At 40.7% G+C, this 22,033-nt stretch overlaps 1 protein-coding gene across 2 annotated transcripts; it reads right to left on the bottom strand.

Moving 5' to 3' along the window:
• Window positions 1–337: 337 nt before the first annotated feature.
• Window positions 338–21,822, bottom strand: LOC124049058 (interleukin-31 receptor subunit alpha). 2 transcript variants are annotated; one of them, XM_046370371.1, is made up of 16 exons: window positions 21,659–21,822; window positions 13,675–13,683; window positions 13,116–13,172; window positions 12,882–12,999; window positions 12,572–12,723; window positions 10,792–10,937; window positions 10,340–10,481; window positions 10,102–10,187; window positions 8,726–8,930; window positions 8,306–8,485; window positions 5,717–5,848; window positions 2,378–2,539; window positions 1,739–1,882; window positions 1,535–1,628; window positions 1,325–1,406; window positions 338–1,214 (listed from the first exon to the last, which is right to left on the bottom strand). In XM_046370371.1, the coding sequence occupies exons 1-16, from the start codon at window positions 21,663–21,665 to the stop codon at window positions 633–635; spliced, it is 2,298 nt and encodes a 765-aa protein (XP_046226327.1). In that variant the 5' UTR covers window positions 21,666–21,822; the 3' UTR covers window positions 338–632. The 2 variants fall into 2 exon arrangements, with proteins under 2 accessions (XP_046226327.1, XP_046226326.1); XM_046370370.1 differs by lacking the exon at window positions 21,659–21,822 and adding an exon at window positions 20,342–20,521 and having other exon boundaries at window positions 13,675–13,728.
• Between the last annotated feature and the right edge of the window lie 211 nt (window positions 21,823–22,033).

Here is a 22,033-nt window from a genome sequence, read left to right on the forward strand (position 1 = left end):
GTGTGAAAATTATGAAAGAGGATATCGCAAACAATGCTTCAATGTTTTCTCTCTATTTTGTATGTTCGTCCTGAAACTGTACCTTTGACAAAGTACCTACTATATTTCAGACGATCCTAACCAAAAGAAATCCAATAAAGAGACTTTGCGTCAAATAAGTCTCAACTATACATGTAATGCCATGTGATGGTATTTGTTTAATCCATTACCAAATCCATATGAAACATGGGGTAAAAGCCTGCTATAGATTATATTGATGTCTTTGTTAGTGAACCTGTCCAACATCAGAAATATGGACCGTCTATGTCAGTTTACATAAACTGAGAATAAAATGGTCTCTGATTCATGATTTTATTAAAAACCACAAAAAAAGGATTGGGAAATTTCTGCTCCTCAAACAATCCCTCAATACACGTATTGATAGGATAACAGCTTTTTAAGTTCCTGTATGTCATTGAAAGGTTTCTCATTCCAGAGTTCTGACGATCCAATAATGTCCAGAACTATAAGTAGGCTAGTCAACAGGGTGACACTGATGGCAGCAGCTGGCTTTTTTACATAGATGAAAGGCCTGAGAATTGTTCCACAGCATCTGTGAGAAAGGCAGATTCTAGAATCTACTGTAAACATTCTCAAAGAACTGTGTAATACACCTCAGTTGGACTTGTGCTGCCTTGGGACAGGTGAAGGACAGTATCATAGAGGGACTGGTGTATGTAATCTGACTCTGGTCTGGTCAGGGGTGAGTCTGTGTACTCTGACTGGCCATGGGGTTCCAATGTTATAGTGGCTGGAACACATTGTGTCATAGCCTGTTGGAAGAGTTCCATGGTCGTGTAATCACTCATAAAGGACAACTGCGGGCACTGGTGGGCCACCGCACTAATGGGGACAGGGTCTGTCTGTCTTGTGTCTATGGTAGGTTTAATGGTGTCAGAAGTGGGATCTTGAGCGCTACTGTCTGTGGCTGTGTTTCTTCGGCACAAGCCCACGTTGATTTGAGGGTCTACTTTAGTGGTCTCTGTAGAGTCTGCAGTTGTCTTTGAAGGCCCTTGATTCTCCTCGTGTTCTGTGTTGAGGTGTAGACATGAGTCGGTGTTGCTATGGAGGTTGCTAACGGGAGACGTTTCTTCTCTACTGTCAACAATGTGCAGACTGTTGGCGTCCCTCTCCTCTTCCTCTAACTTCTGTCTGTTGATGGGCTCCAGGAGTTCCTATGAGAATCAATCGATCTTTATTGTTCCAGAGGGAAAAATCTAACAGCAACATGGCATGATCTTAGACATAAATGCAATAAATCTGTCATGCGTCACAATTTTCTTACCAGCTCGCAGACCCCATCTATTTTCTGGATGGCATTGCTGTTACCAGGATTAGGGATACTTGGCCAAAGTAGTCTCTTTGCTCTGAAAGTACAACAAATGACCATGTAATATTTGAAAGTTTCCATTTACTTGAATTCCACTGGGCAACATTTAATAGAACAACACTAACATAAGAATACACCTTTGACTTAAAAACATGACGACCGTACCTTTTTAACAACAAAGAGCCGAGATTAACCACAAGTAAGAGTAAAGTTGCTCCAATAACGACCCCTGCTATCATACCACCAATAGACAGGGACACTGGGGAGGGAAAGCAGGCAGCACAGGTCCTTTTAAATTAATACGAAATGGCATTCAAATGTGGGATATCAGAGATTACAATACAACCATTGAAAGATCAACACGCAAACCTGTTGACTTGGTTTCGAAGTATACAGCTAAGCTTCTCACTCCCATTCCTGCAGCAGTGAAGGCAGACAGCTGGACTTGGTACACAGTATTGCTTTGTAGGTCCACCAACTCGTAGCTGGTTGAACCAGCATCCACAGTGATGTCTGTTACAGTGAAAACAATAGTCAAAGTCACTGAAGCATCAGAATAAATAGTAGTAAGACCACAATAATCATTTTAAGGAAGTTGAGGCTAGAGCCTTTTGGGAACTAGACATGGTAGTAAAAATATCTGATAGTGTGCAGGAAGTCTTAACTTCTAAGAATAACTACATACTTGGCATTTGAAAATGTGTTAATAAATCCTCATCTACACACACTACATTCGCTAAAGTTTCTAAGCCTGTTTTTGCTTCGTCATTTTGGGGTATTGTGTGCGGATTTAATAAATTATTTTATTTAATCCATTTTAGAAAGAAGACTAGCGTAACAAAATGTGGAAAAAGTGAAGGTGTCTGAATACTTTCCTAATTCGGATATTAGCCAAACTATAAAACAGTCTACACACTGTACTTTACTTTGCTTTTAATTCTGTGAATACTCACTCACTGCAAGTCTCAATTGCCACCTTTTTGTGAACATCAAATTAATCAATCTTACTTTTTTCAACGTCTATCCTTTCATCCGGGCTCTTTGTGTAGTGGAGGATGTAGCCCAGCAGGAAACCTCTGGTGTCCTTCTCAGGGACTGATGTCCACTCCAGCACCACGGAGCTCTGGGTAACATTACTGCTGCTGATGTTCCCTGGGGCACTAATTGGGGCTGAGAGGAAAATACACTGAATATAATCACAATGCATTTATGAATAATTGATGTGTGGGTGGTTGGTTGTTTGGGACATGCAGGTACTCTATGCACACTGTAACAAGCTAGTAAGTACATGAAGTAGGTCCCTGTGTCTTTGCTTATGATATGTGTTTGTGTGATGATCAGATGTTGATTTGATGTCCCTAAATCTGAGGTCGGTTTAAACCTTCCGGATTTGTACAACTCGACACCCTAGGATTTACTTGGGACTTATAGTTAAATGCACTAAAGAGGAATAATGGGTACATATTGAAGATGTGCATGCTCACCACCAGAATCTTTTCATGTGTCTGTTTTCAAAAGATGGAGCTAAGAACATTATCTTCGTAGTTAAGAACACTATAACTACATGGAAAAAAATGTAACGGATTCTACAAAAAACAATATTACTTCCTAAAAAAAAAACCTATGGAACAATCCTTGGATAGCTTTTCAGAATTCACAGATAAGGTGGAAAACTGAAGGCATAGAAACCGTAAAGGACGTTGTAATAGGAACCATCACCCCAGTCTGAGGTCCTGAGAGCTCTGGAGCAGGTTTTCATCAAGGATCTCTCTGTACTTTGCTCCGTTCATCTTTGCCTTAATCCTGACTAGTCTCCCAGTGCCTGCCGCTGGAAAACATCCACACAGCATGATGCTGCCACCACCATGCTTCACCGTAGGGATGGTGCCAGGTTTCCTCCAGATATAATGCTTTGCATTCAGGCTAAAGAGTTAAATCTTGGTTTCATCAGACCAGAGAATCTTGTTTCTCATGATCTTTGGGTCCCTTTTGGCGAACTCCAAGTGGGCTGTGATGTGCTTTCTACTGAGGAGTAGCTTCTGTCTGGCCACTCTACCATAAAGGCCTGATTGGTGGAGTGCTGCAGAGATGGTTGTCCTTCTGGAGCGTATCCCATCTCCACAGAATAACTCTAGAGCTCTCTCAGAGTGACCATCAGGCTCTTGGTCACCACCTTGACCAAGGCCCCTTCTCCCCTGATTGCTCAGTTGGGCCAGGCGGCCAGCTCTAGGAAGAGTCTTGGTGATTCCAAACTTCTTCCATTTAAGACTGATGGAGGCCACTGTCTTCTTGGGGACATTCAATGCTTTAAAAAATGTGTTGGCACGCTTCCACAGAGCTGTGCCTCGACACAATCCTGTCTCAGAGCTCTATGGGCAATTCCTTTGACCTCATGGCTTGGTTTATGCTCTGACATGCACTGTCAACTGTGGGACCTTATATAGACAGGCATGTGCCTTTCCAAATCATGTCCAATCAATTGAATTTACCACTGGTGAACTCTACTCAAGTTGCAGAAACATCTCAAGGATGATCAATGGAAACAGGATCCACCTGAGCTCAATTTCGCCTAAATATTTACGGTACCAGTCAACATTTTGGACACACCTACTCACTCAAGGGTTTTTATTTATTTGTACTATTTTCTACGTTGTTGAATAGTAGTGAAGATGTCAAAACAATGAATTAGCACATATGGAATCATTTAGTTACCAAAAAAATATTAAAATGAAAATAGATGAGATTCTTCAAAGTAGCCACCCTTAGCCTTGATGACAGCTTTGCACACTCTTGGCGTTCTCTCAACCTGCTTCATTAGGTAGTCACCTGAAATGCATTTCAATTAACAGGTGTGCTTTGTTAAAAGTTAGTTTGTGGAATTTCTTTCCTTAATGAGTTTGAGCCAATTAGTTGTGTTGTGACAAGGTAGGGGTGGTATACTGAAAATAGGGCAATTTGGTAAAAGACCAAGTCCCTATTATGACAAGAACAGCTCAAATAAGCAAAGAGAAACAACAGTCCATCATTACTTTAAGGACCGCCACATGAAAGGAAGACCCAGAGTTACCTCTGCTGCAGAGGATAAATTCATTAGAGTTAAATGCTCCTCAGATTGCAGCCCAAATAAATGATTCACAAAGGTCAAGTAACATACATCTCAACATCAACTATTCAGAGGAGACTGCATGAATCAGGCCTTCATGGACGATTTGCTGCAAAGAAACCACTACTAATGGACACCAAAAATAAGAAGAGACTTGGTTCGACCAAGAAACACGAGCAATGGACATTAGACCAGTGGAAATCTATCTTTTGGTCCGATGAGTTCAAATTTGAGATTTTTGGTTCCAACCCCCATGTCTTTGTGAGATGCAGAATAGGTGAACGGATGACCTCCGCATGTGTAATTCCCACCCTGATGCATGGAGGAGGTGTGGGGGTGCTTTGCTGGTGACACTGTCAGTGATTTATTTACAATTCAAGGAAAACTTAACCAGCATGGCTACCACAGAATTCTTCAGCGATATGCCATCCCATCTGGTTTGCGCTTAGTGTGACTAGCATTTTTCAACAGGACTAATCCAATTTTATTTGTCACATCACATGCACCAAATACATATGTAGACCTTACTTACAAGCCCTTAATCAGCAGTTAAGGGCTTAATGACTCAAAACACACATCCCAGGTTGTGTAAGGGCTATTTTACCAAGGAGGAGAGTGATGGAGTGCTGCATCAGATGACCTGACTTCCATAATCACCCGATCTCAACCCAATTGAGATGGTTTGGGATGAGTTAGCCCGCAGATTGAAGGAAAAGCAGCCCACAAGTGCTCAGCATATGTGGGAACTCCTTCAAGACTGTTGGAAAAGCATTTCAGGTGAAGCTGGTTGAGAGAATGCCAAGAGTGTGCAAAGCTGTCATCAAGGCAAAGGGTGACTACTTTGAAGAATCTCAAATAACATTTTGATTTAACACTTTTAGTTACTACATAATTCCATGTGTTATTTCATAGTTTTGATGTCTTCACTATTATTCTACAATGTAGAAAATAGTACAAATAAATAAATAACCATTGAATGAGTAGCTGTGTCCAAACGTTTGACTGGTATTGTATGTAAATACAGTATTTCTGTTTTTAAAATGTTTTATACATTTGCAAGAAAATCTAAAAACCTGTTTTTTGCTTTGTCATTGAGGAGTATTGTGTGTCGATTTGCTGAGAAAAAAATGGTATTTAATCCATTTTAAAATAAGGCTGTAACCTAACAAAATGTGAAAAAAAATCAAGGGGTCTGGATACTTCCTGAAGGCACTGTACATTTAAAATATGTATTTCAGACTCACATCCTTCAGTGAAGTAGGACTGGATGCTCCCGTAGGTGCTCTCGCTGTTGTTGATGAACTTCAGGTTGCAGGTCTCTTTGTCTGGCCTCGTGTGCAGAGTGAAGGTATACCTCTTATACAGCTCTAATGGCTCTTTAGTTCATACAACAACAAGAGTGGTTTTAAATGGGGAAACGTCTTTCATCAAGGCAAACTGAAAGTACTGGTCATGATAATATGATGTATCAATCAAAATATGTGAATCCTCTGTTGTTCTCATGTTACAGTTTTTTTCGATTGCTAAACGACAGTGGGCACAACTGGAGTCACATGTGCAAAACTCTAACTACAGTCTGCACTACCAACAGTCACCTGAGCTAAACAGTTCACATCACCTGCAAAACTCATTCCAAGCAACACAACTCTTAACACATGGCTCAAAACACGCTCAGTGCAGCCAAACACTATGCACAACCCTCACTGAGATAACACACACTGTCACTCAGAACACACAGAGTGAAAACACTAGCATCAAACACCAATACAGAAAATACAAACTTTTCATCTTTACAGTTTGAACAATTTCAGTGACTTCATACAAAGTAAAAGAGTGACATTCTTTCACATGATTTATTAAATTTTTTAGAACATAACAATTATTTAAGGTAAATGAAAATGAGCAGTTTGCTTCAATAGTCTGTAGTAATTTAAGGAATGACAGTAATGAGAAAAAAAGGTAGGAATTAAAAGTACATACTGTAATTCGAACAAATAATTGAGGGGCTAATCCTGCCTCTCTAGCATCAGGCCACAGGTTTTCTTCAACATCACATTTAATGTTTTCTCTTGCCATGCACCTGGGGAAGAACCTTCTGGAGTGCCTTATCCATCCCTGGCAGTCCTCTGGACTCGTGTCCTCACATCCGGCACGCATGGCTTCCAAAAGAGACATTTGGTCATGTGGGTGGTGACCAAACACTTTCCACCTCCAGGCAGAGAAAAACTCATCTATTGGGTTGAGGAAGGGTGAATATGCAGGCAGGTACAAAACCATAAATATGTGATGTGCTGCAAACCAATCTGTGACAGCTCCAGAGTGGTGAAAAGCAACGTTATCGCAAACTATGACAAAAACTTGGGGGTTTCTTACTGGCTCCCCCTGTTCTGCTTGCACTAGCTGAGCATAGAGCTGTTCTAGGAAAGCTATAAGCCTTTCTGTGTTGTATGGGCCAATGAGTGGTGTGTTGAGAAGCAAACCATCATTGGCCATTGCAACACACATGGTGATATTTCCCCCCCTTTGGCCTGGAACCTCCACAGTGGCCCTTTGACCTATAACATTCCTTCCTCTGCGCCGTGGTTTGGCAAGGTTAAATCCAGCTTCATCGATAAATACAAATGAATGTGGTCTTTCCAGTGCTTCCACCTCCATTACTCTCTGAAAAACAGTAAGTGCACAGTTTTACTGTAGAAATGCTAGTGTTTTTTTTACTGTAAATATTTTGTATAGCTGTGTACGTAACCTCAGACGTCTTACCTGGACATATTGGTATCTTTGCTCTTTTACCCGTTCACTGTTTCTCTCGAACGGTACAGTGTATAACTGTTTCATTGTAACTTGGTGTTTCTTTAGGACTCGAGCAATAGTTGTTGTGCTGACAGAATTAACATTTTCAAATATATCATTATCAGCCAGCACTCTATCTTGAATCTCCCACAGTTTTATTGCATTGTTGACAACAACCATGTCAACAATAGCATTTTCCTGCGCATCTGAAAATATTTTTCCTCTTCCCCCTGTTGGGGGCAGCCTTTGGGTCCTGTTGTAAAAATATATTTTACAGTCAAACTTACTGTAATATATATCTGTGTAAATATTCTATAATTGCAATACAAAATAGATTCCTGTAATGTTTTCATTTACTGTAAGAATGTAACTCTCACCTGTTTGCATGATGGAAAATTTGCATTACAGATGCCACTGTGGATCTTTGCAGATTGGGTTGCACCCTCAACCCTGCCTCTCTCAATTAGAGACCATGGTTCACGACATGGTCTATAAGTGTAGCCCTTATTTCATCTGAAATAACAGCTCTTTGTCTTCTTTGTCTTCCTCCACGCATCCACCCTCTCCATGCCACCCTTCTCCCTCCACGAACCCATCTTCCTTGTTCCATTTCCAAAATGAGTCTTTCTGAGCTCTACCTATATATACTGTAATATGTGTGTGTGTTCACTAACAAGTCTAAAACAAGACACCTGCTTAGCCTTTCAGCTGAAATTGCAATCAGCAGTGTTTGAAAGGCACAAGGCTGAAATCTATTCCGTTTTGAATGTGTGGTTCACAGTTTTGACAGCAGTGTGTTAGCATTTGAACAAAGTGCTGTAAATCCACAGTGTTGTGCAGGTTGTGGTTAAAGTCATGGGATAAGTGTGTAGAGTTTTGAAAACTGTGTTCAAGCAATGAAAAACGAACTAGAGTTTGCTCCACATGAACTGCTGCTGTGCAGACTGTAGTTAGAGTTTTGCACATGTGACTCCAGTTGTGTCCACTGTCGTTTAGCAATCGAAAAAAAACTGTAACACAGGAGAGTGATGTATGTACCTTACCGCGCAATGGTATGACTTCATAATTGTTCTCATCCTCATAGAAGGACTTGTGAGCAGCTTTGATTCCTCTCGTCCACCACTCCACTGAGAAGCAGGAGTAGGTTTTGATCAGGTCATCCACCCAGGAGATAGTAAAGGACGTGTTGCCATTGAATGTCAGATTCAGCTTCCCATATATGTCTGTAGAGAGAAACCAAACAACACTTCATAGTCCTTTCTCCTGCATCTGAGAGATCTCAGACATCCACTTCAACAGACTGATACCATGCTGTTACACAGGAGAGCAACTAGTAATGCATTTCTAATGCAACAACATAACTTACTCATATTACCGCTCAAGCAAAATAGTGAATACATTCTGACGGCCAGAGTCTGATTCCTATATTGGAGGATAACATAACAGTTGATAGGTGTTTCTACCTTTGTCGTCCAGTGGCCATATAGTGCTCTGTGCTGCAGGTGAGGTCCCAGCCCCGTTGAGAGCTGTGATTTTGAGGTGGTAGGCTGAGTGAGACAGGGTCACTATGAGTAGGTGCCTGCTGGTGTTGAAGGTCTCAATAGGGTCCTCTCCTGAGGCTTTCCCCACGGAAACACTGTAGCCCTCCGCTAACTCACTGGCTGCAAACTACAGGACAATGGTAGGATCAAGCTTTATACAATACGTATTACAGCAACACCAGGATGGGCCTCAATTCGTCGGGGCATGAACTCTACAAGGTGTCGAAAGTGTGCCACAGAGATGCTGGCCCATGTTGACTCCAATGCTTCCCACAGTTGTCAAGTTTGCTGGAAGTCCTTTGGGCAGTGGACCATTTTTGATACACACAGGAAACGTATGTAGGTGCGCCTGACACCACTACCATACCCTGTTTGAAAGGCACTTCTATTTTTGTCTTGCCCATTCATCTTCCGAATGGCACACATACTGTACACAATCCATGTCTCAAGGCTTAAAAATCCTTCTTTAACCTGTCCCCTTCATCTACACTGATTTGAAGTGGACTTAACAAGTGACATCAATAAGGGATCATAGCTTTCATCTGGATTCACCTGGTCAGGCTGTCATGGAGAGTGGGTGTTCTTTTTCATTTTTATACCCCTTTTTCACCCTCATTTTGTGGTATCCAATTGGTAGTTACAGTCTTGTCTCATCGCTGCAAAACCCATACGGACTCGGGAGAGACGAAGGTCGAGAGCCGTGCATCCTCCGAAACACGACCCAGCCAAGCCACACTGCTTCTTGACACAATGCCCGCTTAACCTGGAAGCCAGCCACATCAATGTGTCGGAGGAAATGCCATACACCTGGCAACCGTGTCAACGTGCATGCACCCAGCCCACCACAGGGTTCACTAAAGTGCGATGGGACAAGGACATCCCAGCCTGCCAAACCCTCCCCTAACCCGGACGACGCTGGGCCAATTATGCCCCGCCTCATGGGCCTCCTGGTCGCGGCCGGCTGCGGCAGAGCCTGGACTCAAACCAGGATCTGTAGTGGCACAGCTAGCACTGTCTTAGACCACTGCACCACTCGGGAGGCCCAGAGCGGGTGTTCTTAATGTTTTGTATGCTCAGTTTATAGTGTAGTGCGATAAACTATTCACTTTGATAAATGTATACCTACATCAGTTTACTCAAACATACTATTTCCACATTCTATTAACATTTTTCACATTGTCACAAACTTACTGTTTTCACATTTGTATTTGAAATGTTCATATTGTCACAAACTTACTGTTTTCACATTTGAAATGTTCATATTGTAAGGTTAAGTTACTCATGGGGAAATGAATTACCTTCCATTTTATGATCACTAATCTCCTCCCTTTGGTTTGTGGACGACCAGCTTTTACCATCTCAATGAGAGGCGTGTCAGTAAGTTCTTAGAAAACAGAAGAAAATAAATGGACACGTATTTAGCTTATTTCATGTTATAAATCAGTAGAGTGGACAATTGATTAAGCCTATTTTGGTAAGACCATTGAACAGATTTCTGGATCCCAGGTATTAGTTTTAGGTAAAAGGTCAACTCACCGGGTGGGACTGTGAAAACCTCGCTCCAGGGGCACTGGGTACATTTGTTGTTGGCCACACACTCTATCTGCACCTCATAGGACAGTGAGGAGTTAAGATTACCCACAGTGCACCTATTTCTATCCTTGGATTGCACTGGTGGCTATAGAGAACATAAATGAGAGGTTAGGTCTGTATAACTTATTTCTCTAAGGATTAAGGATTCTGCATGGGTCTTTTCCAGTCTTGGACTACTTGGGCTGGTTTTCCTGACACAGATTAAGCCTAACCTTAGACTAAAAAGTACTTTCAAAGAAGCTTCTCCATTGACTAACCTTAATCTGTGTCCGGAACTAGTGTCCGGGAAACCGACCCCAAGAGTTTCACTATTTATGCCAGCTTGTTTCAATCCTATAATTTAGCTCTATATGAGCTGTAGGCAGTACATTTCATATCTGACTTTTGAATCCCACCTCTTTCCATTGCGGGCTGTTCAGCTCCTTGTATCTCACAGAGTAAAGAGGGATATATTTGGTCTCCTCCTTCCTCCAGGAGGCCTGGATATCCAGCTGTCTTGAATGTCGATTGAAGTGTACATTAGATGGGGGGCCGCATCGAACTGCAATTTTTAAGATCGGCTATGTGATTAATTATCTTTGTAATACCGTTATACTAAACGCAGCAAAAAAAGAAACGTCCCTTTTTCAGGACCCTGTCTTTCAAAGATCATTTGTAAAAATTCAAATAACTTCACAGATCTTTGTGGTAAAAGGTTTTAACACTGCTTCCCATGCTTGTTTAATGAACCATAAACAATTAATGAACATGCACCTGTGGAATGGTCGTTAAGACACTAACAGCTTACAGACGGTAGGCAATTAAGGTCACAGTTACTAAAACGTAGGACACTAAAGAGGCCTTTATACTGACTCTGAAAAACACCAAAAGAAAGATGCCCAGGGTCCCTGCTCTTCTGCGTGAACGTGCCCTAGGCATGCTGCAAGGAGGCATGAGGACTGTAGATGTGGCCAGGGCAATAAATTGCAATGTCCGTACTGTGAGACACCTAAGACAGCGCTACAGGGAGACAGGAATGACGGCTGATCGTCCTTGCAGTGGCAGACCACGTGTAACACCACCTGCACAGGATCGGTACATCCGAACATCACACCTGTGGGACAGGTACAGGATGGCATCAACAACTGCCCGAGTTACACCAGGAATGCACAATTCCTCCATCAGTGCTCAGACTGTCCGCAATAGACTGAGATAGGCTGGACTGAGGGCTTGTAGGCAGGTCCTCACCAGACATCACCAGCAACAACGTGGCCTATGGGCACAAACCCACCATCGCTGGACTAGACAGGACTGGCAAAAAGTGCTCTTCACTGACGAGTCGCAGTTTTGTCTCACCAGGGGTGATGGTCGGATTTGCGTTTATCGTCTAAGGAATGAGCATTACACCGAGGACTGTACTCTGGAGTGAGACAGATTTGGAGGTGGAGGGTCCGTCATGGTCTGGGGCGGTGTGTCACAGCATCATTGGACTGAGCTTGTCATTGCAGGCAATCTCAGCGCTATGCGTTACAGGGAAGACATCATTCTCCCTCATGTGGTACCCTTCCTACAGGCTCATCCTGACATGACCCTCCAGCATGACAATGCCACCAGCCATACTGCTCATTCTGTGCGTGATTTCCTGCAAGACAGGAAATTCCTGCCATGGCCAGCGAGGAGCCCGGATCTCAATTCCATTGAGCACATCTGGGACGTGTTGGATCGGAGGGTGAGGGCTAGGGTCATTTCCCCCAGAAATGTCTGGGAACTTGCAGGTGCCTTGGAGGAAGAGTGGGATAACATCTCACAGCAAGAACTGGCAAATCTGGTGCAGTCCATGAGGAGGAGGTGCACTGCAGTACTTAATGCAGCTGGTGGCCACACCAGATACCGACTGTGACTTTTGATTTTGACCCCCCCTTTGTTCAGGGACACATTATTCCATTTCTGTTAGTCACATGTCTGTGGATCTTGTTCAGTTTATGTCTCAGTTGTTGAATCTTGTTTTGTTCATACAAATATTTACACATGTTAAGTTTGCTGAAAATAAATGCAGTTGACAGTGAGTGGACGTTTGTTTTTTTGCTGAGTTTAGATGTTGTATGTAACAATATAGATATCTTCTGGTTGCATCACTTCCCTTCCATATAATGGAAGGGAAGTGATGCACGCTGGAGGTAATTAATATAAACGTACCCAATTGTTTAGGTGAACCTCTGAAAACAGTCTTTGTGCAGCTCTTCAAATCACTCTTGTCAAATACATGAGCTGTCATGTTAAGCTTTTTGGACAGACGAATAGTCTGAGACGTCTCCGATATGTTTGCATGCATTTCGATATGTGTTTTCCTGTGAAGAATATCAAATTGAATAATATTTAGTAGTTAATTAATTTGATTTAAAAAAAAATCTCTCGTCTTCAGTCTACAGAGCACCCTAAATGCAAACAATCAAATTATATAACCTCAGAGAGACATTAAATTAGCCTTGTGTTCTACACTACTTACTGTTCTATACAGAGTGTGTATCTTTGTGTTTGGTGTTTTATAGGTGTCCACACACATTTCCAGCTGATCCTACTTAAGCGCAGATGTTTACCAAAGCAATCTAATTCACTGACTCCCTCTGAAAGGAAAGGTTCAAAAGAGCAAATTGATTATATTTCATTATAATAAAATTTCATCAACCTCATCAACTGCAACTGAACCAAAACTTGGTTTTTGGAATAGTTGTGCCATTACCTTGGGATGTGACACAGTGTCCACAACATGAAGAGATGTTCTTGCCCCCACAGGTCACTGAAATGTACACTATTGTCAATACATCATGTATCCTAACATAATAAACCTTTCATGATGTTACAATGGAAATACTTTGTCAAATAAATCTCACATACTGAATGTGAAAATGTAAATGACAAACTTTTAAATGGTTTATTATGTTGTGCAGAGTGGTGCTATAACTACGTGGCACAGAAGGAAATGGTCTAATTGTTACAGCAATACCATGTAAATTGTGTAGTGCTGTTACTGTAGCCATATCCTCTGGGTGCCAACTCTGATGCCTAAAATAAGACCAGCTTTGTTGCATAACACATGCAAGGGGGTGATGGGTCAATTAAAACACGTCTTACTTTTGCCGCCATCAAAAAAGACCACTGGACATACAGTATATATTACATGTAATATCAGATGTTTTCCTATTACCAAACCCTAATTGGTTGAGAACTTTTGTAGGAAGCGTGCACTGCAATTCTGTTGTTTTAAACTGTTTTGTCTGGAAAGGATAGTTGAAACGTACCTGGAGAAACTTGGAGAAGGGAAGAGAGTGGGATAACATATCCAAAGAGAACACCTAAACAAAGAGAGACAGCAACAGGGCTCAACAGTAATGCTTGTCCCCGGGACAGGTAAAAAAAAGAATGTTGGACAAGAAGAATATAAATGTAAGTTGTCTGAATGGACAAGTTCAACAATAAAGCACACAAAAAAGTGCACTCTTCTCCCAGTCTCTGCACTTCGTAGTTGAATGTTGATGAGGTGTAGCCTACAATGCTCCAAGGGTTAGTGCTGTCCGGGATCCTTGGGACATCCCTACCCCAAACCCTACCGCTACTCCTTTCCCTAACCCAGTGGCGTACGAACCATCATTTTTTGGGTTGGGGAACAGACAGTATTTTGCATTTTTAAGGATCATTTCTTGCAATTCTACACATATTGCCATGGGGCAGAGAGAAACATTTGCAATTTTCGAGCTAATCTCATGCTATTCTACACATTTTGCCATGCAGCTGAGAATTTAAAAAAAGATTTACAGCTAATTTCTTGTAATTGTAAAAAATCAAATCAATAGAGTAGCTTTTGAAGCTGACTGCCCCGGGGACTGGGAGCACATAGTGTATGGTATGCTACAATGATAAGGCCTATAAGTTTGATTGTTTTTTGGGGGTGGGGAGGCCTCCTGGAGGTAGGTCCTCCTGGGCCCCAGCTGTGCTAGTCCAGCCCTGCTTATTTCAATTTATTTTCTTTACTGATAGCCTATTGGAGGAGACATTTTGCTTGCTGAATGTAAAATAGGCTACATAAAGTAGGCATATCTTGACAAATTACAACATATGTACCTTTCTGGACATTCTAAATTGTCGAGAATAGACCCAAACTGTTCCAAATAGTTGCATGATCAAGTCTAGGCTGTATGCTGTTATTTCGACATGAAACAAAACAGGACATTTGAGTGGTTATTCAAATTAATCTACATCACTGCAGTTTACAGAAAATAATTGCGAACTCATTTGATAACAAAAATACATTCCTCATTGCACTGTTGTTGAAATTGTCTTGTCTAAAAATGTAGGCCTAGCCCCAATCAATAATGGAGCTTTGTGTACCCGGGTACCACAGAGCGCATCCTGGAGGAACACACAGATCTGCTATTTTTTTCTTGCATTTGGACAGGTAAATATTTAGTCTATAGCCCTAATATTTAGCTAATGAATGGCCTAATATCTAGCTAATATTTACTTTATCTCTCCCAGCTGTTCACATGCAAAATAGGCAATTGGCTACGCAAGCCTCTCCTCAATAGGCCATTCCTCTTCTTGCGAAATACCAGGAATAGCTAAAGAACATTTCAGTTTATGTGACAAAACAAGCAATATACAATGAGTGTACAAAACATTAGGAACACTTTCCTAATATTGAGTTGGACCCCCTTTTGCCCTCAATTTGTCGGGGCATGGACTCTACAAGGTGTCGAAAGCATTCCACAGGGATGCTGGCCAATGTTCAAAGCTTAAAAATCCTTCTTTAACCTGTCTCCTGCCCTTCATCTACACTGATTGAAGTGTATTTGCCAAGTGCCATCAATAAGGGATCATAACTTTCACCTGGATTTACCTGGTCAATCTATGTCAGTGGTTCTCAACCCCAGTCCTCCAGTACCTCCAACAGAACACATTTTTGTTGTAGTCCTGGACAAACATTCCTCATTAACTCATTGAGGGCCTGGTGATTAGTTGACAAGTTGAATCAGCTTGTCCGGGGCTACAATAAAAATCTGTACTGTTGGGGGTACTCTGGGACCGGAGTTGGGAACCACTGGTCTATGTCATGGAAAGTGTTCCTAATGTTTTATACACTGTGTATACTAGAGAATCATTGCACCATAATCGCTGTGAAATATCTTTCAAATAACCAAAAATATTATATTTTCAGCCGTTTGAATCTGGTGTACAAAACCGAAAGTAAGACAAAAAACTAAACTTAAGAATGGGAAGCATAGAAATAGCACATATCATAACAGATCTACCACTTATTCAACTTGCTATAACTCACATACTGTATCTATGTAAATTTGGTTGGGTCGTCCAAAAAGTTACATATTGCAGCTTTAACTGTCGGGGAAAGTTGAGGAAAGAAAATGTGTTGGTGGGATAATTTTTGTCCAGTTATGATAGCATTGTTGCACTGCAAATGGGCCTAGTTGCATAGCACAGACAGAAATGAGCACAGTGAAAAAAACGAAAATAATTTGCAAACCTCTTGAGCAATGAGTATACGATGTGCAGGCTAAACTGCATCTGTTGTTGAATTACGACATTTAAATAGTTCCTATATTATGTTGCATTAGGCCAACATGTACACTGAAGTATTATTTGCAGCTGTCACAATGAATACACCCTGAAAGGTCTTGTGTTACCACCCAGGTAGCCTAGTGGTTAGAGCGTTGGGCCAGTAACAGAGGTTGCTGGATCAAATCCCCGAGCTGACAAGGTACACATCTGTCCTTCTGCCCCTGAGCAAGGCAGTTAACCCACTGTTTCCTGGGTGCCGAAGACATGAGTGCTGATTAAGGCAGCCCCTCTTTGATTCAGAGGGGTTGGGTTAAATGCGGAGGACACATTTCAGTTGAATACATTCAGTTGGACAACTGACTAGGTATCCCCCTTCCCCTATTAATAGGCAGGATGCAGTACATTTCAGTCACTTGGCAGAGGCTATTATCCAGAGTGCCTTACAGTAGTACGTTTGCATACTGGTCTCCCGTGGGAATCTAACCCACAACCTCGGCGTTGCAAACACCATGCGTTTACCAACTGAAACCACACGGGACCGTTGATCAGGTGATTGACAGGTGTTGGATTGTAGGATGATAAATTATCAACTGTACTCTAGTGTAGATGCTCACCGACACTTTATAGTCATGTGGCGGCAGGTAGCCTAGTGGTTAGAGCGTTGGACTAATAACCGAAAGGTTGCAAGATTGAATCCCCGAGCTGACAAGGTAACAATCTGTCCTTTCCCCCTGAACAAGGCAATTAACCCATTGTTCCTAGGCTGTCATTGAAAATAAGAATCTGTTCTTAACTGCCTTGCCTAGTTAAATAAAATGTAGCCTACAGTTTATTGTTATTGGTGTTAGCTTGGATGGGTGCTGTGGATCTCCACAATCATCTGGGCTTGATCATGTGACAAGTAATACACCCGTGTCACCCGGCGACTGGTTCAGACATAAAGCATTCTCCATTCAGGCTGCAAAGGTTTCAATTTTGCCCTTAACTAAATTTAATGCTGAGAAGCTGGAAATAAACTGGAAAAATATTTTCCACCGGCTGCCTAGGAATAAGTTCTGGATGTTGTGTATTGCATTAAGCCAATCAGGTTGCAGTCGTCTGTTGTTTACTCCTGGCTGAACGCAGGTTGCAACACAAAGTAGGGCCACTCTAGATAGTGAGGTGGTTACCAGCTAGCATAATTCTCTGGTTTGTAAAGTTTGAAAAAGATGCTAGAATCCAACCTGAATCTCCACATCGTCTGCTAAAATATGCTACCCAATGTCATGCTTGGTGAGTGTAGACATTTATAAGTGAAAGTGAATCATTAATGTTATAAAAAAACAAAGTTGAAATCAACTAGGATGGTGAACACCAAGTCTGTGTGCATGACCGGAGAAGCAATGGCATGACCACTGCTTGATAGATTGTTTACTGAGTTGCTACAGATTGTTAACGCAACGGCAGTGACTGGGCCATTGCTACAGCACTAGCCTGTGTACCAGTTTCTTTAGCTAACCCACTCCCTGTACTCCATGTCATGTATTTGTGCCAAAGACACACTGGCCTTTCTGCCATCTACAAATATGAACATTCTATCATTAATGAGCTCAGGGAGAACAGAGGATTTGATCCAATCACACTCATAGCTATCCCCCAATCACAACGATTATGCAAATATTAGCAACCGTTTTTTGTTTGTCTAGACAAAACCAGTCCGTCAAAAGTTGGTCGCGCACCATTAAATTCTTTAATTAAATAATACATATTGCAATTCCAACCATAAAACATCTTAACAACGTGCCTAGCTAACAGCTAAATGTTTGTTTTTAACTTTGTTATAAATTCTAAGTCTATTTTTGAGGATCCATATGTTGTCATGGAAAATATTTGTTATTTCCAACAACCAATGAGCTCCACCGTGAATCCAGCTTGACTTTAAAATTGCTGAAAGGCCAGTCTCTTCAGCAATGACAAGGAGTGGCAAGGAGTGGCAAGGAGTGGAATTCTAAATGTATGAAATGTTCCACGGGTGTAAAGTGCTTCAGTAAAATTACTTTAAAGTACTAATTAAGTAGGTTTTGGGGGTATCTCTACTTTACTTGACAATTTTTTTACGACTTTTACTTCAATACATTCCTAAATAAAATTACTCCATACATTTTCCCCGACACCCAAAATTACTATTTATTTTGAATTCTTAGCAGGACAGTTAAATGGTACAATTCACACACTTCTCTAGAGAACATCCCTGGTCATCCCTACTGCCTCTGATCTGGCGGACTCACTAAACACACATGCTTCATTTGTAAATGATGTCTGAGTGTTAGAGTATGCCCCTGGCTATCCGTAAAAAAAGAAATGGTGACCTCTGGTTTGCTTTAATATAAGGAATTAATTTTGATACTTTAGTATATTTACGCAATGATATTTACTTATGATACTTAAGTATACCCAAAACCAAATACTTTTAGACTTTTCCTCAAGTAGTATTTTACTGGGTGTCTTTCATTTTTACTTGAGTCATTTCCTATTAAGGTATCTTTACTTTTACTCAAATATGACAATTGGGTACTTTTTCCACCACTGAAATGTTCAAGTGATTATCTCTAACGACCAACAAGAATTTATGTTTGAAATGTGTGCCTTTTTTTATGCAATGTGTATTTCAAAAAATATTGTCAAGTCATGAATTATATTTGTCTAAACATCTGACTGTTGCCATGGTTACTCCATGATATTAGTCTGAAAGAAGTCACTGTAAAAAAGACGCAATAGTCTCCAAAAGCCAGAATGTTGAATAAAATTATATTTAAAATTACTTTACCAGTTGTCCATGCTGTTGGTCCTTTTGGAAGTGGAGAGAAAATTTCCACAGGAAAGTATTATTAGCCCGACTTTTTGGGGTACCAGTAAGTGTTTGTCACGTGTGAATTGAGTAAAAATAAAAACCGGAAATACTAAAGAATATACAGACCAGCATACTGAAGGTCGAGTTAAAAACGCTTCCCTGTAGATATTTTTTCTCTGATGACCTCCAACATAGGGACAAAATCGGTGCGTACAGGTAAAGTAAGGTGAAATGAAGTTTGTTCAACATTCTGACAGTTCAAATGACCTAGCTAAAACTACAACAACCTCATTGGCATACAGTAAATTGGAGAATGGATGATGGGATACACCATACGATAGATTGGTGTCGGAGACTGTTCAGGAATGCTGAGCTACATGTTAGAAACAAGTGTGTAGAACTTTATGAATTCTTGAAAGATTATATTAAACCTAAAACAAACAACCAAAAAAGCAATATGATATGATGCAAAACAACTTGACTGTATCTCATAAACGAGAAAGTTATTTATTTTAAGCTAAAAAAAGAAAGTAAAGAAAGAAAGAAAGCTAAAGAGGCTGGCACAGACTATTACAGCACCACATTTACATGACAAAATAAGGTTACCCCAAATTCCATGATCGTCACAGCCCTACTGAAACATGAATATGTTAGTCTTACAATGTTATAGATAAACATGTCTTTGTAAGGTAGCCCACTTGAGCCATTTGATCCCTGAATTCATTGAATGAGCTAAAGTTACACCCAGTAGCTCTCCAGATGGAGGTTTGTGTTTATGTGTTTAAACAGTTGCCTAACAGTGCAGTTATTTAACTTTGTGGAGGCACAATGGCAGGAGATAGTACATTGGATCAGCAGCCTTCCAGTGTCAATACCACAAAATGCTTCATTTTTCAAAGACACCGCCAATTATTTATCAGGGAAATGTGGTTAAAAGTCATGGAAAAGTCATGAATTACATCTGTCAAAATGTGTTTGAACACTGAGAAAACCAACTATCTTGTACAAATGTGTCAGGTAAAAAGCCTTTTTATGTCTTAAAGAGACGGTGGTGTATTTTGAGACAGGCTTGAATATACAAAGAAGCCGATATGTATAGAGGCCTGCATTTTTGTCTGAGGCTCTGAATGGTAATAATAGTGATAATAATTCCTTTTAGTCACCTTTTTTGGCCCATGGTATTACAGACTTTCTTTATTATATCAATTTACAAGGCACTTGAGCTTTCGGAAAAGTAAAAAAACAATTATTGTTAACTTTCGAAAAAGTTAATGTCAAGCCCTGCCAACAGTTAGCCAAAACACACAATCGAAGATCATCATCATTCCTGGAATAAGTGACTACTTAAAATGTTATACAGTATACTCAGTATAGTATAGTATGAGAAAACAGTTCAAATTTCCTAGCTAAAACTACAACAACCTCATTGGCATACAGTAAATTGGAGAATGGACGATGGGATACACCATACGATAGATGTATTCTTCAGAATGATTGGTGTTGGAGACTTTTACATTTGTAATCTGTAACATTTTTAAACATAAAATAGTGAGAAAAGTACTTACCAAAGATTAAATAGGGCAGAGGTTTATGGAGACAATGCATTGTTGCCACAGCATCCAATTCATAGTTGTGTTTTTCCCCTCGCCTGGTTTGCTGTCTGACAGCCACGAAATTATGTGGGAGTTTTAAAGTGACTTCATGAAAAAACAATGTGGAACAGTAGCTTACCATTTTTCATGTGCGTTCACCACCCACACACACAGCGAGAGAGAGAGAGAGAGAGAGAGAGAGAGAGAGAGAGAGAGAGAGAGAGAGAGAGAGAGAGAGAGAGAGAGAGAGAGAGAGAGAGAGAGAGAGAGAGAGAGAGAGAGAGAGAGAGAGAATGTCTATTATCACTAACACGACTATGGCTCTACAGAAGAACAGTTTCACTTCTTGAAATTCACAAAATAATATTTTCACAATATTTTTATGGATTTCGTTTTTCTTCTTCGTTTTTTCCAATGACTGAAATTAAATATATTAAGATTGGGTTATTTTTTAATATAAAAAATATATATTTTTCCAGATAGATGAAGGAATGCCGTTCTCACATTCTCAAAATAGTCTTAGTGTTAGCTTAATACAGTATGGTTCACCTGTTATGCTGTTATGTTATACTTCAGTGTTTTCAATTCACAGCAACTAACTGGATGAATTGACTACTCTGCTGTATTCAGAACAAATTATGGGTAGGAACTGGGTGTGGCTCAGAGCAAGACAAAGAAATGCATATTAGCCTAAGTTTCAGCTATTTTATGATTTTTCTCTCTGCTTTCAAGGAATTGTATTGACAATTCTCTGAAAGACTTAACGAATGCCCACTGTCTTTGGTAATAACACAACACTGTGTGTGGTAAAAATATCCTTCTGTGCCCCAATGAATGGTGATATTAATTAGTGAGTTGTGTAAGTGGAGGGGACACACGGGAAAGAACACCTTCCTATGAAACACATCATCTCAACTGACTGTTCAACCAGCCCTTTTCAGGATTTCAAGATCATTGTCTTAGTGTTTTCATGGTTGCCAAATTGACACACACACCCATAGACTGAACTGTCATTACAGTGAGCACACACAGGAAGAGGCAAATTCACACTTCACTGGCTTCAGTTAGCATGAAGAGACCACTACAGGAGCTCACGATCTCAGTCATCATGTATTAGACAGTAATCTACTGGAGCATGAACACTATACACACAAAGTGGAAAGTTGAGTTATTAAACTGTTCTATATTGTTCACGTACTTACAACTAATACCAATACAGACCTAATGTTGTCCACCCAGCCGGCTCTCTCTTAGCAATTGAGCCACGGGACGAGGTTAATAGATACTGACCTGCCATCTAAATACCGTACTTGATGGGTGTCCATTTTTGTTTCCCTTGAAGGTCTACTTACTGTAGATCTGTTAAATTGCTAAAACATATTTTTCTGTGTGGCCATTCTTGTGCTGGCTGGTCTGGTATCTTGAAGCTTAAGCTTGAGCATGCTTGGTAGGATCAGCTATTTGTCCCACACTTGTTTCCAGTTAGTCAAAAATGAGAGATACATTTCCCTTTCATATCACACTTGTCAGTCTAACTAAACTGGTGTTTCATATAAGAGATCACATACTCTGATAAGGTTCTGAGGAAATCAGCCATTTCCCTGCATAGTGCGCTCTGCTCTCTTCATTGTGAACTCAAATACTTCTGCGTTAGCTTACAGGGGG

This window comes from Oncorhynchus gorbuscha, linkage group LG11 (assembly GCF_021184085.1).
Source record: "Oncorhynchus gorbuscha isolate QuinsamMale2020 ecotype Even-year linkage group LG11, OgorEven_v1.0, whole genome shotgun sequence".
NCBI lineage: Eukaryota > Metazoa > Chordata > Actinopteri > Salmoniformes > Salmonidae > Oncorhynchus > Oncorhynchus gorbuscha.